We start from the raw sequence: 20,694 nt of genomic DNA, 5'->3' as shown, positions 1-20,694 counted from the left end.
CCAAACAATACAATTTAATTTTGCATATTTTTAAGTTAAATGAATCTTGCAACATATATTCTTTCGGATCTGGGTTCTTCTGCACGGCACTATCTTATTTCAAAACTTTACCCGTGTTATATGAACCTAAGATTATTCATAATATTCCGCTGAATGCATGCACCACAGTTTATCCATATTCTGCTATTGATAGATAGTTGTTTCCAGCTTTTTGCCTATTATGAATAATGCAGCTATTCAGAAACGTGCCTCTGTTGCACATGAGCATGCATTTCTCTAGGATATATGCCCACTCAGAATTTCTGATATATAGGCTATGCATACGTTCATTCAGCTTAAATGAGAATGCTGTATTAAGCAATTTATACTCCCATGAAAATTGTATGAGATTTCTTTTTGCTCCACATTTTTGGACTACATCCTTTTTGTTTTGTAGCCATTCTATTTGTTATGTAGTAGTTAGTGTGTCTCATTATTTGTACAAAGTTTGAGTTTTTTTTGATGACAATGTCAAATACCTTTTTATATGTTTATTAGACATTCACATAGCCTCTTTTATCAAATGCCTATTAAATCTCTTGCCCATTTTTCTTTTGAGTTCTCTTTCTTTGCTTATTAATTTACATTTCTTTATGTATGCAGAATATGAACCTTTTGTGAACTGTGTATGTTGCAGATGTCTTCTCCCAGTCCAGCTTGACTTTTCACTCTTGTGTCATTGAACATGAGGTCTTAATTTAATGCAGTAAAATTTTTCAGTATTTTCCTTTATGGTTAATGCTTTTGAGCTTTTTGTAAAAATGTTTATTTTTATTTTTGAGAGAGAGCAAGACAGAGCTTGAATGGGGGAGAGGCAGAGAGAGAGGGAGATAGAATCTAAAGCAGGCTCCAGGCTCTGAGCTGTCAGCACAGAACCTGATGTGGGGCTTGAACTCAAGAACTGAACCACAAGATCATGACCTTAGCCGAAGTTGTACGCTTAACCAGCTGAGCCACCCAGGCGCCCCTTCATAGAAATTCTTGAAATCACACTGTGTAAGACCCCCATCCCCCAACTATGTTCTTTTCACTCAAAATTGCTCTGGCTGTTCTAGTATCTTTGCCTTTCCATGTAAATTTTAGATCATTAGTATCTAAAAGGAATCCTGCTGAGATTTTGAGTAAGATTACATTGAATCCATAGATCAAATTGACATCTTAGCAATAATGAGTCTTCTAATTCATGAACATGTTATCTCTATGTAGGTTTTCTGTAAGTCTTTAATGAGTATCTTACAGTGAATGTATACGGATCCTGCAAGTTTTTATTAGATTTATACCCAAGCATTTTTCTGGCTTTTCTTTCTTTCCTTCTTTCTTTCCTTCTTTCTTTCCTTCTTTTGTATTGTAAATGTAAAGTCTTTAACATTTTTAATTTCCAGTTAATTGCTAGTATGTGGAAATACATTTGCTTGTTGTATATTGACCTTGCATTCAGCAACTTTTATAAACTCATTTTTGGATTTTTTATAATAAATTTTCTTGGGATTTTCTCCATGAACAATATGTCATTTATAAATAGAGACAGTTTTATGTTTTCTTTCCCAATCTATATGCCTTTTGCTTCTTTTTATTCTTACTGACTTAGGACTACCAGTATGAGAATGAATAGGAATGACGAGAGTAGACATCCTTGCCTTGTTTCTGATCTCAGAAGGAAAACATTTACTCTTTCACCATTAAATAACTGGTATATTTCTCACGCCAGTTAGAGTCGCCAAAATGAACAAATCAGGAGACTATAGATGCTGGAGAGGATGTGGAGAAACGGGAACCCTCTTGCACTGTTGGTGGGAATGCAAATTGGTGCAGCCACTCTGGAAAACAGTGTGGAGGTTCCTCAGAAAATTAAAAATAGACCTACCCTATGACCCAGCAATAGCACTGCTAGGAATTTACCCAAGGGATACAAGAGTACTGATGCATAGGGGCACTTGTACCCCAATGTTTATAGCAGCACTCTCAACAATAGCCAAATTATGGAAAGAGCCTAAATGTCCATCAACTGATGAATGGATAAAGAAATTGTGGTTTATATACACAATGGAGTACTACATGGCAATGAGAAAGAACGAAATATGGCCCTTTGTAGCAATGTGGATGGAACTGGAGAGTGTGATGCTAAGTGAAATAAGCCATACAGAGAAAGACAGATACCATATGTTTTCACTCTTATGTGGATCCTGAGAAGCCTAACAGAAACCCATGGGGGAGGGGAAGGGGAAAAAAAAAGAAAAAGAGGTTAGAGTGGGAGAGAGCCAAAGCATAAGAGACTCTTAAAAACTGAGAACAAACTGAGGGTTGATGGGGGGTGGGAGGCAGGGCAGGGTGGGTGATGGGTATTGAGGAGGGCACCTTTTGGGATGAGCACTGGGTGTTGTATGGAAACCAATTTGACAATAAATTTCATATATTGAAAAATAAATAAAAAAAAAAAGTTTGCAGCACTCTCAACAATTACTAAATTATGGAAAGAGCCTAAATGTCCATCAACTGATGAATGGATAAAGAAATTGTGGTTTCTGTACACAATGGAATACTACGTGGCAATGGGAAAGAATGAAATACGGCCTTTTGTAGCAACATGGATGGAACTGGAGAGTGTTACGCTAAGTGAAATAACTCATACAGAGAAGGACAGACTCCATATGTTTTCACTCCTATGTGGATCCTGAGAAACTTAACAGAAGACCATGAGGGAGGGGAAGAAAAAAAATGGTTAGAGAGGGAGGGAGCCAAAACATAAGAGACTCCTAAAAACTGAGAACAAACTGAGGGTTTATGGAGGATGGGAGGGAGGGGAGGGTGGGTGATGGGTATTGAGGAGGGCACCTGTTGGGATGAGCACTGGGTGTTGTATGGAAACCAATTTGACAATAAATTTCATGATAAAAAAAAAAGGTTAAAAAAAAATAAATAACTGGTATATTTCAAGTTCAAGATTCCCCCCACCCTTTGATAGTAGCTGTAGAATCTGAAACTTACATGATTTTAAAGTTCTACTCTAAATTAAGGTTTAAGGTTATGAAATGTATAATTTACAAGTGTTGCATATTCAGATTACCTTTATTAAGTTGGAATATATGCTTAATTTAACAGTTAAATATCATGGTTATAGACAGTGTATGTGCATATATGTGTGACAGTCTAGATTTATTTTTCTTCAAGTTGTTACTGTATAAAATGTTACCACTGCTGTAGATTAATACTTAAAGTTGAGTGAGGGCATGTTTGGGTAGCCTCATTCAGGTATTTGTTTATTAATGGAGTGAAATGTCCTGTCACTCCAAGGCACTAATTTAGTTTTTTTAAAAGTTTGATCAAAAAAAAAAAAAAAGTTTGATCAAGAAGTGTGAGTAGTGAAGCTATTTGTTAGATGTATCTTACTTGTTTACTAGCCATAAACTGAAAGTGTTAGTAATTGGTTTAAATATATAAATCTTTCAGTTGCATGTATAGTCTTGTAGACAAGAATGTGGTATTTTTATGCTAAAATGATTTGTCTTATGGTAGGTTCACCTGTGTTCTGATTCTTTTCTAAGAAATGAAAATCTCTCACTCTTTTTCCCAGACTTTGTAAGTATCACCTACTTGTAACTAACCCAAATAGAGAGCTGTAGAAAAGAATATTAAGATTGCCATATTGTGAAAAAATTTTCTAGAGTGGGACCATACTTCTACAGTTATGTAAGGGTGAGGAATCCCTTGTTACTGGTATGATTTTTAAAAATACATTATTTTCCAGAATCTAACGTATGTTCAGATATTTAGAGATAAACACATGCACATGAAAAATGACTGATTGCTTACATCACTGTTGCTGTTAATTTATTTAAACTCCAAGGAAGTGAAGAGGTCCAGAATGTAAACAGCAAGAAGGACCTTGATCTGTAAATCAGGCAAACTAGACTCTAGTCTGTCTTTCAGTAGTTTAGCCTCTCTGAGCCCTGTTCTTCTCATTTGTAAAATGAGGTGATTGAACTTGCTCTCTAAGGCTATTTCTATCCCTAATATATTACTTTGACAACTCATTAAACTATTATATTTGCTTTCTAAATTATATCACTTAAGTCTGGGTTATTTCACAACAATTTGGGGGGAACGGGAGGGTATTTCAGCAGATTTAGTTAAGAATCAGGTTAATGGTTCCTTTTTTCTTCTGTTACCCTTTTCAGTGAGTGGTAACAATATTGATTTGAATATTTTCTCTAGGTGTCTTTCTTGTTCTACTTTTCTTACACACATCAAAGGCTATATAAAAATCACAAAGTGGCAGAAACTTTGACTATTTTGTTAGTGCCCATTTGTTTCCCATTTTCCTCTAATGAGCAGAGCTCTGATTTTGTTTGGGCATTTGATCCCCCATGTCACTGGAAAATGATCCCCTTCCTACCTCCAGGGTGTCATAATCAAGTGGTTGATGTAGGCATAGCAAGTGACACAAGACTGGACAATGAGAAGTGAGAGAAAGTTACATGGATGCCTTTGGGGCAGTTTCCTCACTGATTAAAAATAGACATAAAGGACACTTCCGGTTTCTAGTTCCATATGTAAGAAACTTGGAAGTTGCCACTCTGTTCTAACAAGTACAAAGCTGAACAGACTGAAAATTTAACAGCTCTTCTTGGGTCCATAACAGCCCTTCTTGTGACCCAGGGCAAACCACTGCCCCTAAGATCAGATAGACACAAACGAACATAGAAAGCTGAGGCTTGAAGAGCAGACTCGTGAGTAGCAACTGCTCAGGAATCAGTGCTGGGAAGGAAAAACTGAACTTTGATTGACAGATTGCTGAGGGTCAGTGTGGATAATTCTGAGAGTTGAAAACACCAGGGGATCCAGTCACAGGCCACCACAGTATTGTAAGGTTTACCTCCAGGAGCCAAATGAGGTTCTCACAGTAAATATCAGAGAAAACCCCTCACGCTTCTAGCAGGGGCCCGGGGTGGGGGGGTGGGGAGCATTTTGAAATATGACAGAGCACTCCATCCTTTTTTATTTTTTAATGTTTTATTTATTTTTGAAAGAGTGCAAACCAGGGAGGGGCAAAGAGAGAGGGACAGAGTATCTGAAGTGGGCTCTGCGCTGATAGCAGCAAGCCTGATGTGGGGCTTGAACTCATAAACTGTGAGATCATGACCTGAGCTGAAGTTGGATGCTCAACTGACTGAGCCATGCAGGTGCCCCCAGAGCACTCTGTTCTTAACAAGGCCTGCCCTCTGGGGGAGACTAGTTAACCAGAGGCTGACTGACTCTGGAGGAAAGGAAATACCCAACTCCAGCCCCCTCTAGCCATTCTGTCCCACCTGGAGGCAGGGGAGGGTGGCTGGGAAACACTTGTGAAGTTCACAGACCAGAGGTATAAGCTCACTAAATAAAAAACCTAATCATAGGACATTTCCCCTCCCCTCACACCTCACAACACATTAATTATGAAAGGCCTATTTACAGTGGTTCCTTTTACCCAGTACATCATGTCTGGTTATCAAGAAAAAATTAGAAGATATATAAAAGGCAAAAAGCACAGTTTGAAGAGAGATGGAAATCCTAAGAAAGAACCAAAAGGAAATGCTAGAGATCAAAAACAGTAAAAGATTTAAAAAAAAAAAAAAAAAAGTTTTTGTTGAACTTCTTAAATAGACTGGACATAGCTGAAGAAAAATCTCTGAGCTAGAAGACCTAACAATAGAATCCTCATAAACTGAGAAAGCAAAGAAAATAAAGACTTAAAATAACAGAGTATCTATGAGACAACTACAAAAGGTGTAACCAACTTGTAATAGGAATTCCAAAAGGCAAAGGAAGAAAAAGGAGCAGAATAAACATTTGAAACAATCATGACTGAGAATTTTCCCAAACTAAAGACCCTAAGCTACATATCCAGGAAGTTCAGAGAACACTAAGCAATATAAATATAAATAACACAGCTACAACAACAAACAACAGCTAGGTGTATCATTTTGCAAATTGTAGAAAACGATAGAGAAAAAATACCGTACCTATAAAAGAGCAAAGATAAGAATTATATTCAACTTCTCAGAAACCATACAAGCAAGAAGAGAGTGGAGTGAAATATTTAAAAAGGTAAAGGAGAATGGTGCCTGGGTGGCTCAGTCAGTTAAGCATCTGACTCTTGATTTTCGCTCAGGTCATGATCTCATGGTTTGTGGGTTTGAGCCCTGTGTCGGGCTCTGCACTGACAGCGTGGGGCCTGCTTGGGATTCTATGTCTTGCTCTCTCTCTGCCCCTCCCCCTGCGCTCACTAGCTCTCTCTCATAAATGAATGAGTGAATGAATGAATACATAAGTGAAATAAAAAGGTAAAGGAGAATAAAGATTTTCTTAAGCAAATAAAAATTAAAGAAGTTTGTTACTGGTAGACCTGCCTTGTAAGAAATGTTAAATGAAGTTCTTACATGGAAGGAAAATAACACAGATCAAAAACTCAGATTCACATAAGGAAGAGAATTGAGTATGTCAAAGTAAAATGAAAATAGTTTTCTTATTTTTAATCTAATGTATAAGCTTGTTTAAAGTAACGTATTATGTGTGCTTATATATGTGTATATATATATCCTACGTATATACAACGTGTGTGTGTGTATACGCACATATATATTTTTTTCATTGTTTATACTTCTATGTAAGTGAAATGGATGACAGCAATGATACAAGGGACAGGAAGGAGAATTAGGATTAATTTGTTATTAATAAGACATTGCCTATTAAGTGGTATCGTGATATTTGAAAATAGATTTGGATTAGTTGTGAATTTCTACTGTAAACTCTAGGGCAGCCATTAAAAAAATTATTTTTCAAGTATAACCAATATTCTGAGAAAAGAAAATGGAGTCATACTACAGGCTCAGTTAAAACCACAAAATGCAGAAAAAGAGTGAAGGATAAAAACAGGAACAAAAAATGAGGGAAACAAACAAAAATGTAGCAAATATAGTAGATAATAATCCATCTGTATCACTAATGCTCTGAGTATACCAGTTAAAAGACAGAGATTGTCATTAGTGGATCATAAAACAAGACCCAATTATATGTTGTTTTTGAGAAACCTACTTTAAATAAAAAGAAATCTATAGATTAAAAGTAAATGGATGATGAAAAATACGCTAGCACTTATCAAAAGAAGGCAGGAGTAGCTATATATACTTCAGACAGAATAGACTTCAGAGCAAGGAAAGTTATCAGGGATAAAGAAGGGTGTTAAATAATAATAAAAGTGTCATTTCTTGAGAAAGAAATAACAAACTTTAATGTGTATGCACCTAACAGCAGAGTATCAAGTTATGGAGATAGTATAAACAGGAAGGGTTGGTGGGGGATGGAGATGAACAGGTAGAACACAGAGGATTTTTAGGGCAGTGAAAATACTCTAATAATATAATGATAGATAAGTGTCATCATGCATTTGTCCAAACCCATAGAATTTACATCATCAAGAGTGAAACCCAAGGTAAACTTTGGATGATTATGATGTGTCAGTGTGGGTCCATCACCTACACTGTACATTGTAACAAATGTATCACTCTATTAGGGGCCGTTGATAATGGTGGGTGCTGTGCACGCCTGGAAGTAGGGAGTATATTGGAAATCTCTGTACTTTCCCTTCATTTTGCTGTGAATCTAAAACAATTGTCTCTTTTTTATATAGTTTTTTTCATGTTTATTTAAACATTTCTTTAATGTTTATTTATTTGGCGGGGGGGGGGGGGGGGGGGAAGAGGCGGGAGGGACAGAGAGAGGAGACACAGAATCTGAAGCAGGCTCCAGGCTCTGAGCTGTCAGCACAGAGCCTGATGCGAGGTTCGAACTCACAAACTGTGAGATTGTGACCTGAGCCGAAGTTGGTTGCTTAACTGACTGAGCCAACCAGGTGCCCCAACAATAATGTTAACTAAAAAAACATTTTTTTAATATAAAAAATAAGAGCACAAGAGAGGAAGAGATGGCTTTTTTCCCCCTGCTACTGGCTGTTGTTTGGGGTGAACTAGCTTGGATGAGCCTATACTTTGGTTATGTGGTTGTGGTTGGCAAAGTAGAAAGGTAGAATTTCTTACACCTGGTTGATGTCTTTGAGTTGCTAAATCAACCAGTTTTACCCCTGTCCTGTATAAGAGTAAATCTTATTTTTAAAGCATTTTTAAAAAATGCTTATTTTTTTTGAGAGAGAAAGAGTGTGAGCCGGGGAGGGGCACAGAGACAGGGAGAGAGAATCCCAAGCAGGTCTGTGCTGTGAGATCTGTGAGATCATGACCTAAGCCAAAATCAAGAGTTGGACACTTAACTGTCTGAGCCACCCAGATGCCCCTTAAACCATTTTTAGTTAGTGTTTTTCTGTACTTGGAAAGCTACATAGAATACAATTAAAGCACTAATTGTAAACATTAATTTTGTGTCCTGATAGTGCTGCTTTAAAAATCCCATTAATACAGAATTGAACTAAGAGAATAATTTTCTCCCTTTTCCTGCCTCTCTTTCTCCTTCCTTATCTCTTGCTCCCCTTCCCTAGCTTCCCTAGAATATGTTGATTACAGTGTTCTTTGTAAAATAACTGAGGGGTCATGTAAAATCTCCTTGTCTACTGTCATCCAAAGTGATTGTCACTGTCAAAAACTAAACTCTTGTAGTTACTTTACATTTTGAATTGTGCTTCTGTTTGACTTTAATTTTTATCTGTCTTAGGAGTTTTGACCATGAGTTTGATAAATTCAAGCTAGGAAATATTTATTAAACATCCATTGTATTGTTCTGGGTTTCTTAAAGATTGGATTACCTTTGTTGTAGTGAAAAGATTAGGATTTATGAAGAATCCCTTGCTATGTATAAGATATGTTATTTGAGATGAAATGTTTTTGTTTTTTAGTTTAACCAGAAGAATTAACTGATTCATTTATATTATTTGAAACATAGCTGATTATATTACATTGTTCATTGGTAAATTGTCTGGTAGAATTATTGCTAAATTTTCAGAAACTTAGGAGTTTAGACATACATACCTATGCAGTGTCTCTAGTATTTAAATATATACATCCTGATCTCGATCTAGCTAATACAGCTTTTCTAAAGGGATGAAAAGAAAGGTAGTATTCTTATTACCTGATTGTTCCTTAGCTATTCCTTTTCCTTTCTGTGTGACTATAGAAAGGGAATAGAGAAACACATCATTTATAGGTTAGTGATAGTTCTGTCCTGTGTCTAAAAGTAATAAGCTAGATTTCAGCTTCCTTAAGGTGTGGGGAAACTCCGCCTCCAGCTTAAGGTGTGGGGAAACTCCACCTCCAGCCCAAATTGCTGAGCAGTCTACTTGGAGCAGTTTTGCTGCTTTCAAAGACGCTCAAGAGAAGCCACAGCTGGTCCAGCTTCGAATAGATAGGGATTGAATGGACTGCTTACATTTAGTTGTAGTTGTTAATTATAATTGTCAATAGAACATTTTAATGAAAAGCATGAGTTTGGAGGTAGTTTCCTCATCTTTAAAAATAATATTTAAACTATACAGTAAGTTTGCAAAGTAAAACAACTGTTTCAAGTGCTTTATGCAATGCCTACCACAAAATAAAGATCTGTAGGGTTGCCCTCATTTTCTGAGAAACTCTCCCCATTCCACATAGTTACTGTGATCAGTATGTTGATATTGTATTTTGTACATAAAATATAACTTCTTTACCTATTCTCACTTGATTGATACATGAGTAGGATCTAACCAAAATAGAGTCAATCAGAATACTATTTTAGGATTTGGAATTAAAAGACTTCTCTTTGGACTACTGAAGTTCTAAGAGTAAATCTCAGGATCTGTATGGATGGGTTGTTTTTTTTGTTTTTTTGTTTTTTTGTTTTTTTTGAACTATGAGGAAAAGTGTTGTTGGTGAAGGGGGGAAAAAAAAGCTGATACATGGAAAAACAGAGACAAAAAGTGGTCCTGAATGTGTAAAGTGCTTGATTTTAGTTCTTATGGTCTAGCCATGCCCCTTCCTTACCTAAATTTTGTTTGTTTGATACCCAATTCCATGAGGCATTTCACTCTTTTTAATAAGTCCATTTTGCCTAAACTAGTTTAATTTAGATTTCTGTCACTTGCACCCAGTAATATCTAATACCTGTATTAAATAAATAGTAACTATTACGGGCAATTAGAGAACAAGACAATAATGTACTTAGTTGAAACACTTTTTATTTCAAGTTATATTAGTCTGCTAAATGCTAATGATTTTTCATGTCATAATCTGAAACTTTAAGGTTCCATAGAGGTTTTCATAATATTTCTTGGGAAAGAGCGATAGCATACATCTTAGAACTGGTTTTTAATTCATTTATGAAGAGTTGTCTGTACCCAGGAATTTGGATAGCCATCTCTTAGAGGCAGTTCTAGAATGTGCTTTGTTCTAGGACCCCAAAGTCAATTATAGAAATCTTCTACAACCTATAATACATTAGAATATCATGATTCATGGCAAATTTTCTTCATTAATATTTTAATTTATTTAAACCTCTCTAGTGCCTATGAGGTATATAACTTTGAGTCAAGTGCTATATGGGCATAAAATTAGACAACTTATTTTCTCTAGATATTTATTACCTAATAATGAAGCCATGACATAAACCCAAAATTGAACAATAACCAAAATGTCAGCTGTGTGGTACAGATGATAATGTCATAATAGGGAACACAGAGTGATTTGAGTGTACTCACATGGTCTTGAAGCCTTGGTAAAGGAGATAGAACTTGGGCTGTGAAGACTGGAAGGGATTTGGGTAGGGGAAAGACATTCTGGGCAAAGGGAACAAAGGTGAAAGATGACAATGTGCCATTACTCATTCTGTTAATAGAAATTAACTATTGTGGTTCCAGCTATAGGTTAGTGGCTTTTGAATATCAGGTTATAGAGGTAGAGTGGAGATGATTGGTGGTGGTCACAGTCACTACAGGGATTGAGCAGGGTAGCTAATGAATGTGAAATTGCCTCCCAGGTTTGATCTGCTAGCAGGTAAACCAGTTGGATCTCTAACGTGATTTGAGGATGAGAGGATAAGGTTGGAGGATAGTAGTGAATTTAAAAATAAAACATAATCAGGGCACCTGGGTGGCTTGGTCAGTTGAGCATCTGACTCTGATTTCAGCCCAGGTCATGGGATTGAGCCCTGTATCAGGCTCCACACTGAGTGTGGAATCTGCTTAAGATTCTCTCTCTCTCTCTCTCTCTCTCTCTCTCTCTCTCTCTCTCTCTCCCTCTCTCCCTCTCCCTCTCCCTCTCCCTCCCTCCCCCTCTCCCTCTCCCTCTCCCTCCCTCCCTCCCTCCCTCCCTCCCTCTCTCTCTCCCTCTCTCTCTCTCTCTCTCTCTCTCTCCCCCTCTCCCTCTCTCTCTCCCTCTCTCCCTCCCTCCCTCCCTCCTTCCCTCCCTCCCTCCCTCTCCCTGATTGCACTCTGTCTGTCCCAAAATGAAATTTTAAAAACTAAAAAAGTAAATAAAACACAATGTAAGGATTGTTCCAAACAGCTGTAAGTATACAAAGTACCACTTATGTACCAGAGTAAGCTAGAGTTTTATTTGAAGCAGCTACAGACATCCACCAGCACCCTACAGAACCGTATCCCAAGGCTGAGGTTCCTTATGTGCAGTTTTGAGAACAGCCAGGCCTTATAACTTATTTATGAAAGGGTAAGACAAGATTGGGTCTGATAAAGTCCTAGGTAAGTTCAGCTGAACTCTGTGGACCACAAACAGCATTGGAAGTTAATAGCTGACTACTATACATGGGAGTTTCAGTCTGATAGTACAGAGAAAAGAGAAAGGGAAAAAAATTACTAAGAAAATTTTGATTAAAATTTGGTAAGAAAAGTGAAGTCAGGCCACAGAATGTTTTGAAGGAGAATTATTAGTTTTAAGCAGACCATGGTGCTTAAAGCTCCCGTGCATAATGGAACATTACAAATAGAGGCTGTGTAAGAAGTTAGGAGCCCAACTGCCTGTGTTTGAATGTTGATTCTGCCACTGCCACGTGATCTTGAGTAAGTTCCTTAAACCTTCCTGTGCCTTGATTTCTTTATCTGTAGAATAAGGAAATACATTGGTTCCTTAACCCTGCAGGGTAAAGTGCTTGGGGCAGTCCTAGCAGAAAGTAAGCACTAGATAAGTGTTGATTGTTGAGATTTTTAGGATTACTATTCTTAAGAGGTTATAGCTAATATATATAAACACTTTCAGTTACTGGACAAGGGCAGAATTACAGAATTGAGTCCTTGCTATGAAAGTCGTGGTTGAATCCATGTAAGTGGATAAATTCTCACAGTCTCTAAGTATTTCTTGTACGAATGTTCTGTTTCACTTTCACTTTAGCATTTCTGACTTTTCACTTTTTGGTTTTCCTACTCTATATGTTTCCTCTCATTCCAACCTGATCCTGAAATCTGCTTTATATTAAAAGCTCCTACACAAAATATTGAGAATGTACAAGTACAGTTTTAGTTCCCAGATTTTACTTAAGATACTTCCCCTTAGATACAATCCTTTTCCTGACCTGTGCTTGGGATCTACCATGGATTCCCTTCTTTCTCACAGCCTCATTCCCTAGGTTGTCCAATCTTGCTTGCCTATGTTTTATAGACTCCTTTTGGAGCTCACTATAACACAACATATAAACCAAAATATAATAGGATTTTTCTGAATACTTTTTTAAAACTTTAAAGAAATTATAGATATATCAGAAATTGCAGAAGTGGTACAGAGAGATCCTTTCTTTCCATCAACCAGATTCTTCAAATGTGGTGACATCATACTGTGCATTATTAAAACCAGGAAACTGATATTGGTACAATACAACTAATTACAGAATAGACTTCTCTTGGATTTCACCAGTTTTTTTGCATTCATTTATTTATTTTGCATTCATTTATTTGGCATCGTCTTTATGAATAATCGTATGACATTTTGTCACATGTGTAGATTTGTATAACTACCAACACGTTTAAGATACAGAACTGTTGCATCACTGTGAAGAACTCCTTCACGTTCCGATCACTTGCGTATCTCTCTTTTGTATGTACCAGCTCAGCATATTGGCCCAACCCCAAATTGTTAGCAATCCCTGATCTTCTTAACCCATCTGTTGTAGGCCATCTTCTTTCAGGATTATCGTTTGTTAGAGTTATAGCTATTTTTTGTTTGTTCTTATTTGGGGAGTGTGGGCAGTTAAGTTTTGGTTGCCCTAATCATGTGCACAAAATATTTTTTCTGAGTAGTTACATAAGAACTGTAAGACAAGTGTACTTCAGAATATATGATCAAATCTATGTGATCAAAGTTAATATTTGTTGTTTGAGTCTAGTGTATATATTCAATAATTCTAGTTGGGATTATTTTAAGAATACTACATTGAGATGCAGTGGTTTCTTAAAAAACTGACTTCATATCTGAGAAACATTGTTTTTGTAATGTGTACCTGGTACTTGTGAAAATGCCTGGGATATTAAAATATTTTTAGGATTTTTAATAAATAGCTTTTCAGTTGGTATAAATGTTATTTTTAATTTTTTCCTTTTTTACTTTTTGAAACATGTACATGGTAATAACTCCAAACAATACCAAAGGCTACAAATAGTGAAAACTCTTTCTCACACTTTAAACCCTAGTCCGGCAGTTCCCGTTCACCCAGAGGTAATCACTCTATTAGTTTCTTGAGTATCCTTCCAAAGATATTTTATGCATAATCAAGCCAAAGTGGATGTAGAACCTTTTATCATACAATTGTTCTAAGCCTGCATTTTTTCATTTAACACTGTGCTTTAAAGACTTTTCCATTGATAAGGAACATTGAGGTCTGCTTGTTTTTTTAAATTGGGGGCATGGTGTGATATTAGGATTTATAATAAAAAGTATATATTTGGTCTCTGTTCCCATTTCTGGCAGTGAGCTCCTAAAAACCCTTGGAATTTCCTGTGAGAGAGCAATGAAAGATGTCTTTTTTATGTAAATGAAGTGACTTTTGGAAAGCTTAGAATGAGGGCTCCTTGCCAGTGGAGCCAACCTTGTGATTAGAGGGTGGGGACTCTCAGTCCCCCTTTCCCCCAGTACCACTGCCTCTGGGGAGTGGATTAAGCTTAGTTGCCAGCAGGTGTTGATGCAATCAGTCATGTCTACTAAGGAAACCTTCATAAAAGTCCCAAAGGAGGGGGTTTGGAGAACTTCCAGGTTGGTTGACCAGAAACCCTTACACCTGCCACTGTGCTGGACCTGAAACACTATCAGGATTAAAGTTCTTTGTTCAGCATCTCACTCTATGTTTCTTTTCCATCTGGCTGTTGATTCGTACCCTCTAATGTCCTTGTAATGAACTGGCAGTCTAGTGAGAAAAACTGGTTTACTGAACCCTGTGAGCACTGTAGCAAGGAGGGTGTCAGGGGAACCTTTGATTAATAGCCATTTGGTTAGAAGAAGTACAGGTACACAACCTGGACTTGCTATTGGCATTTCAAGTGCAGGGGGAGGTCTTGTAAGACTGAACCTTTAGCCTATGGGATCTGATGCTCTCCCCTAGTCTGAGTTGAATGGTAACACCATTGTGTATTGGGGCTTTGCTTAGATGTGTGGAGGGAAAAAAACCTACACAATGAAACTGGATGTAGAACCCTTACATGGTATTTCACTTTATGAATGTACAACTAGAAGTTCTCTCATCTGATAGCTTTTATAACTGGTAGTTAATAAGTTTGACAGAGGGAACTATAAAAAGTGATCTTTGAGCTTTTTATTGTAATAATGTTTACTTGACAGCCATCTTTTTTTTTTTTTTTTTTTTTTTTTTAATTGAGCCGAGGCTTTTTTGTTGACAATGTGGATTCTGCTGTTCATTGTTATCTTCCTTCTATAGACCCTGCCCCCAGTGCATTATCTGTAACCCATTTTGGGTTTCTTTATCTGTAACCCATTTTGGGTGTGAGAATTTAGACACTTAAGAATCAAACTTAGAGGGAGCCTGGGTGGCTCAGTCAGTTAAGCTTCTGACTCTGGATTTTGACTCAGGTCATGGTCTCACTCTTTATGGGATTGAGCCCCAGGTTAGGCTCCGCACTGACAGCATGGAACCTGGTTGGGATTCTCTCTCTCCCTCTCTCTACTCCTCCCCTGCTTGTTCTCTCTCTCTCTCTCTCTCTCTCTCTCTTTCTCTTTCTCTCTGTCTCTTTTTCTCAAAATAAATAAACATTAAAAAAAGAATCAAACTTAGGGCAAAACTGCCCATTTGTTGACTATTTGCCTTAGTGATTCATTTCTCAGCCACACCCAGTTCAGTAGCACTTTTTTTGATAGCTTACCTTTATTGAGTCTTTATGTGATATTCAGTCTAGTGATCATAGAAACAATTTGCTTTTCCCACTCCTATTTTATCAGCTTAAATAATACTTAAATTACATAGTTATGATTGCAATTTGGACGAACATTTGTGGTAACAAACACATCTTATCCTTGATAAATAGACACCCAGTGGTGGGAATAAAAGTGGTAGCCTAATAGTCAAAATACACCGTGTGCCAGAGTCTTCATTAGTTTTACACAGGAAAACAGAGTATCAATTAATCATGTGAGTCAGTTAAATGAAGGTTGGTTAAGAGCTTCTTGTATTTCGTTTTAGATCGCCATTCGCCTGTTGGTGGGCATTTAAATTGTTTCCAGCATTTTGCTTCCTACAATAATCAATAAATATACTTAATCATTTTGTTTGCATATACGTAGGAATATCTTTATCTAAAAATTCCCTGAACTAGAATTAGTGTGTACAAGGGGATAGTCATTTTTTCATATTAGTAAATTTTGCTAGAGGGAAATCTTAAATATTGTGTAATTATCAATACTTAACTATCGTAAAGTAAAATATAGGTAGATTTATTTCTTTTAAAATTATCCAATGTGTTCCTTTTTTCCTTTAGTTTGATTTGTAGAGAGGAAAACTATGTTCATGAGTCATAAAATACATGAATAGTATTCAATGCATTGAGTCATAGAATTCCAGACATCTCTCACACATAAATGACTCACTTTGTGTGTGTGCTGTGTGTGTGGTTTATCCTTTGCAATAGATATGTTTCTCAATTTGAGTAAGTCTGATCATATTTAAACACTCTAGGGAAGTTTGCTGTGTTAATGATTAATACTGAAAAGCCTTAAACCAAGGATCCTTTTATTAAAATGACTAAATTAGGACTCAGCTTTGAATAAAGTCTGAGATTTTAGTGGCTCTAATGTTGGTTATCAACAACTATTCAGTGATTTCTGTGCAAAGAATTCTGTTTGGTGGGGTATATACTGGAATAAAAAACATGATCTTGTGGAAATTAATTGTGGTTAGAGAGACATGAGCTCTTATCACTAAACAATTTTGATAGCCACTGTACCAACCTCCCGTTACTGAAACATCTGTTAATACCTAAATGATAAAAAACAGTATCACAAATGTATTAAAGTTATATGAAAAAGCCAATGAAGAGCAAGTGATAAATACACACATTTTTATAATACCTTTTTATATGCTACTGTTAAACCTTTTTTGGACTGCCTATTAATATTTTTTTCATCTCTCTTTTGACTAGCAACTTTTTTCCTAATTTATTCTCAATTGTCCAATTATTCTTTCTTAAAGTATTTGGGGTATTGCCAAACTAGAAAATTACTGCATCGTGAAATAAACTTTTTCTTTTTCTTAAAATTTGAAAGCTATCATATTCTAATACGGTAAGAGACACCAAACCTCTTTAAGTGAGAAATTTATTGGGGCAGCTGGGCGGTTCAGTTGGTCGAACCTCCCAATTCATGATTGCAGCTCAGGTCATGATCCTGGCGTTTGTAGGATCAAGCCCTGCGTTGGGCTTGGCGCTGAGCATGGAGCCTGCTTAAGATTCTCTTTCTCCCTCTGCCCCTCTCCCCCACATGCATGTGCTCTCTCAAATAAATAGATAAATAAATAGGAAATTTATTTCTCCTAATAGTATAGGAGTTAGTGGTCCAGGTTTGTAGAGCAACTCTGTTCTATAGAAGATCATTCAACATCTAATTGCTTGATAGTCTTCTAGTATATTGGCCTAACCTCTGTAGAATCAAAGCTGGCTCAGTTTCACATCTGCCTTCCAGCCTGTGGGAAGTGGGAAAGTATTAGTCCTTCTCTAAGGTGGTTGTCTGCTAAATTAAAGATGACCTGGAGCGCCTGGGTGGCGCAGTCGGTTAAGCGTCCGACTTCAGCCAGGTCACGATCTCGCGGTCTGTGAGTTCGAGCCCCGCGTCAGGCTCTGGGCTGATGGCTCGGAGCCTGGAGCCTGTTTCCGATTCTGTGTCTCCCTCTCTCTCTGCCCCTCCCCCGTTCATGCTCTGTCTCTCTCTGTCCCAAAAATAAATAAAAAACGTTGAAAAAAAAATTAAAAAAAAAAAAAAAAAAGATGACCTGAAAGTTGTGTCTTTACTTCCACCTTACATACCACACTGGTTCACACTAAGTAACAAAACCTAAAGGCAGACTAGGAGTATATTCTGTTACTGCATGGGTAAATAACCAGCTACGACTTTATTTGTATGGACAAAAGGTAAAATAAATAATGGAAAACAACTAACAGTCTATCACAAAGCTGTATCCAAAAATTTGGGTGTAAATTTCAAAATAACTCTATGTAAATAGCTTTCTCAGATGCAACCAAGTCAGCAATACCCTTGTAACTTTAGATGAGGTGTAAACATGAATTAAAAATCCCTGAATGTCACTTTACCCCACAATCTTGCTTCTGAAACTGGAGATCATTTGTGTTTGAGCAGGGGAGGTACATGACGCCTTACATTAGTTGTAGCTTCTCTTCTTGAAGGAAGATTTGGAAGACTATGTATTTTTTAATGACAGTATAATTAAATACATTGTTACATTAGTTTCAGGTGTAAAATGTAATGGTTCAGCAGTTTTATACATTTCTCAGTGCTTATCAAGATAAGTGTACTCTGAGTCCCCTTTATCTGTTCCACCCATCCCCCAACTCATCTCCCCTTTGGCAACCACCAGTTTGTTCTCTGTATTTTAGAGTGTGTGTATGTTAGAGTGTGTGTATGTTGGGTTTTTTTTTTTTTTTTTTTTTTGTCTCTTTTTTTCTTGGTTCATTTGTTCAGTTTCATAAATTCCACATAAATTCATATGATATTTGTCTTTCTTTGCCTGACTTACTTCACTTAGCATTATTGCAAATGGTAAGATTTTATTCTTTTTTTTTTTATGGCTGAGTAGTAGTCCATTGTGTATATATGCCACATCTTTATCCATGTATCTATGGATAGACACTTGTGTTGCTTCCATGGTTGTATGTAATGCTGCAGTAAACATAGGGATGCATATATTTTTTGGAATTAGTGTTTTTCTTTTTTGGAGGTAAATATCCAGTAGTGGAATTACTGGATCATATGGTAATTCTATTTTTAATTTTTTGAGGAACTTTCTTACTGTTTTCCACAGTGGCTGCATTAATTTGCATTCCCACTATCAGTGCACAAGGGTTGCCTTTTCTCCATATCCTTGCCAATACTTGTTATTTCTTCTCTTTTTGATTTTGGTGATTCTGACAGGTGATATCTCATTGTGGTTTTAATTTACATTTCCCTGATGGTTAGTGATGTTGAACAACTTTCCAAGTGTCTGGTGGGCATCTGCATGTCTTCTTTGGAAAAATGTCTATTCAGGTCCTCTGCCTATTTTTTAATTGGATTGTTTGTTTGTTTGTTTGTTTGTTTTGGTTGAGTCATACAGATTCTTGAGATAGTTTGGATATTAACCCCTTATAGGATAGATCAGTTACAAGTATCATTTCCCATTCAGTAGATTGCCTGTTTGTTTTGTTGATGCTTTATTTTTTTTTTGCTGTGCAAAATGGAAAACTGTATATTTTTTTATGTTTAAAAAGATAGGAATATATTTTAGAGCCACAAACAAAATTGGCAGGAATTTTAAGAAAAACCTTACGACTGTTTTAAGGGATAGCTTCAAATCCCCAGAGAAATATTCTGGGGTACCTGTGGAAACATTTTGATAGGCAAAACTTTTGGTTTGTTAGGGTTTGTTTTATTTAGTTAGGTTAACAATTCCAAACTATGTAAAATTGTGGAAATGTATTGAGGAGGAATAGGATGAAGTCAAAGAAATTTGCATTCGTATATCAGCAGCATATAGGCATCTTTAGTCAAAGAAAGCCTAAGAAGCTATTTCTCTGTTCACCTTAGGTTTTATTTTTGCTGTACTTTATATTTAAGGCCAAAATATTTTTTCAGGTCTTTCTTCTCCTAGCAAGGAAATATTTTGTTAATGGGACTTGCTGACTTAGACTAGGGTTGTGGAACTTGTAAGTTGGTAGTTCATGGTTCTTCTTCATTTAAAGTACACTGAAATCAAGTTTATGTTAAAACTTAAGTTCCACATTTCCTTCTTCTCACAGGACAATGAAAAGAGAACTCCACTTCATGCTGCTGCCTATCTTGGAGATGCAGAAATCATTGAACTGCTTATTTTATCTGGTATGTAAAGCTCTATATAATAAGAGCACATGATGCATATTTTTGTCATAATTAATGTTTATCAAACCTAGTTGACTATTTCCTTATATTTGTTTCCTAAGCTGAAACTTGCTTGTTCATTCTACAGCTGACCTTCTGTCACGTGCTAGGTCCTACTGTAGTGCGTAGAGTACATCAGAGAGCAAAACAAAGATTACTGCCCTTCTGGAGTGTATACTCTAATAAGGAAAAACAGGCTATAAATACAAGTAAATAAATGTTATAGCATGTTTGAAGATGATAACTGCTATAGAAAAATAAAAAGGTAGGTGAGAATTATGGGGTGAGATGAGCAGTATATAAGCTCAGGCAGTACATCGACTATTCATAGTAGGCCTGATTCACCGTAGAGTGACTGGGAGACAATTGCAGTTCTTCAAGGGGAAGGTGATGTGGCTCAGACCAAGTGCTGTAGTGGAGATATTGAGAAGTGGTAGTAATTTGATGTATTTTGAAAGTGATGGCAGCCAGGTGTCTATCTGTAAGTAGCTTCTATCTAACTCTTTTTGAGGGCCGGTAAAATACATTTTAGGAACTTGTACTTTATTGTACAGATCAGACGGTCTGTCGTCAAACAGAGTTCAGATACATTTTTGTTGTAGCCAAGTTATTATAAGTTATATTTGTTGGAAAAGGATGCACGTGCTTGAATTGTGCTTGTGTTGTCAAATTGCGATATACACACAGTGCAATTGGAGAAATAGTATCATTCATTTAATTTTGGGGAGTAAGACCACTGAGAGAATTTTTGAATGAAGATCCCAATTCAATAGCCTAAATAGACTTTTGCCATTTTATAAGTTTATGAAAGTTTTAAAATCTGGGTTTTATAACAAATTGTATGCTTATATAGAATTAAATATAATTAAATATTGACCCAGCTAATATTCTTTTTTTATTGAAGTATAATTAACCTACAATGTTATATTAGTTTCAGGTGTACAACAAACACATTACTCAGTGCTTCCCAGATGATATTCTTATATTAGTTTCTTCATGAGTAACTTCATCACAGATGAACTTCCTTGAAGATGTCTGTTCCTCTGTGAATGCTAGCTCCCTAGTTTCTAGCTTA

At 36.5% G+C, this 20,694-nt stretch overlaps 1 protein-coding gene across 10 annotated transcripts in view; it reads left to right on the top strand.

Moving 5' to 3' along the window:
• The window catches only part of ANKRD28 (ankyrin repeat domain 28), a 198,187-nt gene that overhangs the window by 93,908 nt on the left and 83,585 nt on the right, over window positions 1-20,694 (top strand). For all 10 annotated transcript variants that reach the window (XR_013549862.2, XM_060638621.3, XM_060638618.3 and 7 more), the window contains one exon: window positions 19,502-19,580. Coding sequence is in view for 9 of the 10 variants with exons in the window: in XM_060638621.3 (XP_060494604.1) it covers window positions 19,502-19,580 (79 nt within the window). In the remaining variant the exon portion in view is untranslated. The remainder of the gene's footprint in view (window positions 1-19,501; window positions 19,581-20,694) is intronic.

This window comes from Panthera onca, chromosome C2 (assembly GCF_046562875.1).
Source record: "Panthera onca isolate mPanOnc1 chromosome C2, mPanOnc1 haplotype 2, whole genome shotgun sequence".
NCBI lineage: Eukaryota > Metazoa > Chordata > Mammalia > Carnivora > Felidae > Panthera > Panthera onca.
This window is presented reverse-complemented; position numbering and strand designations above follow the sequence as displayed.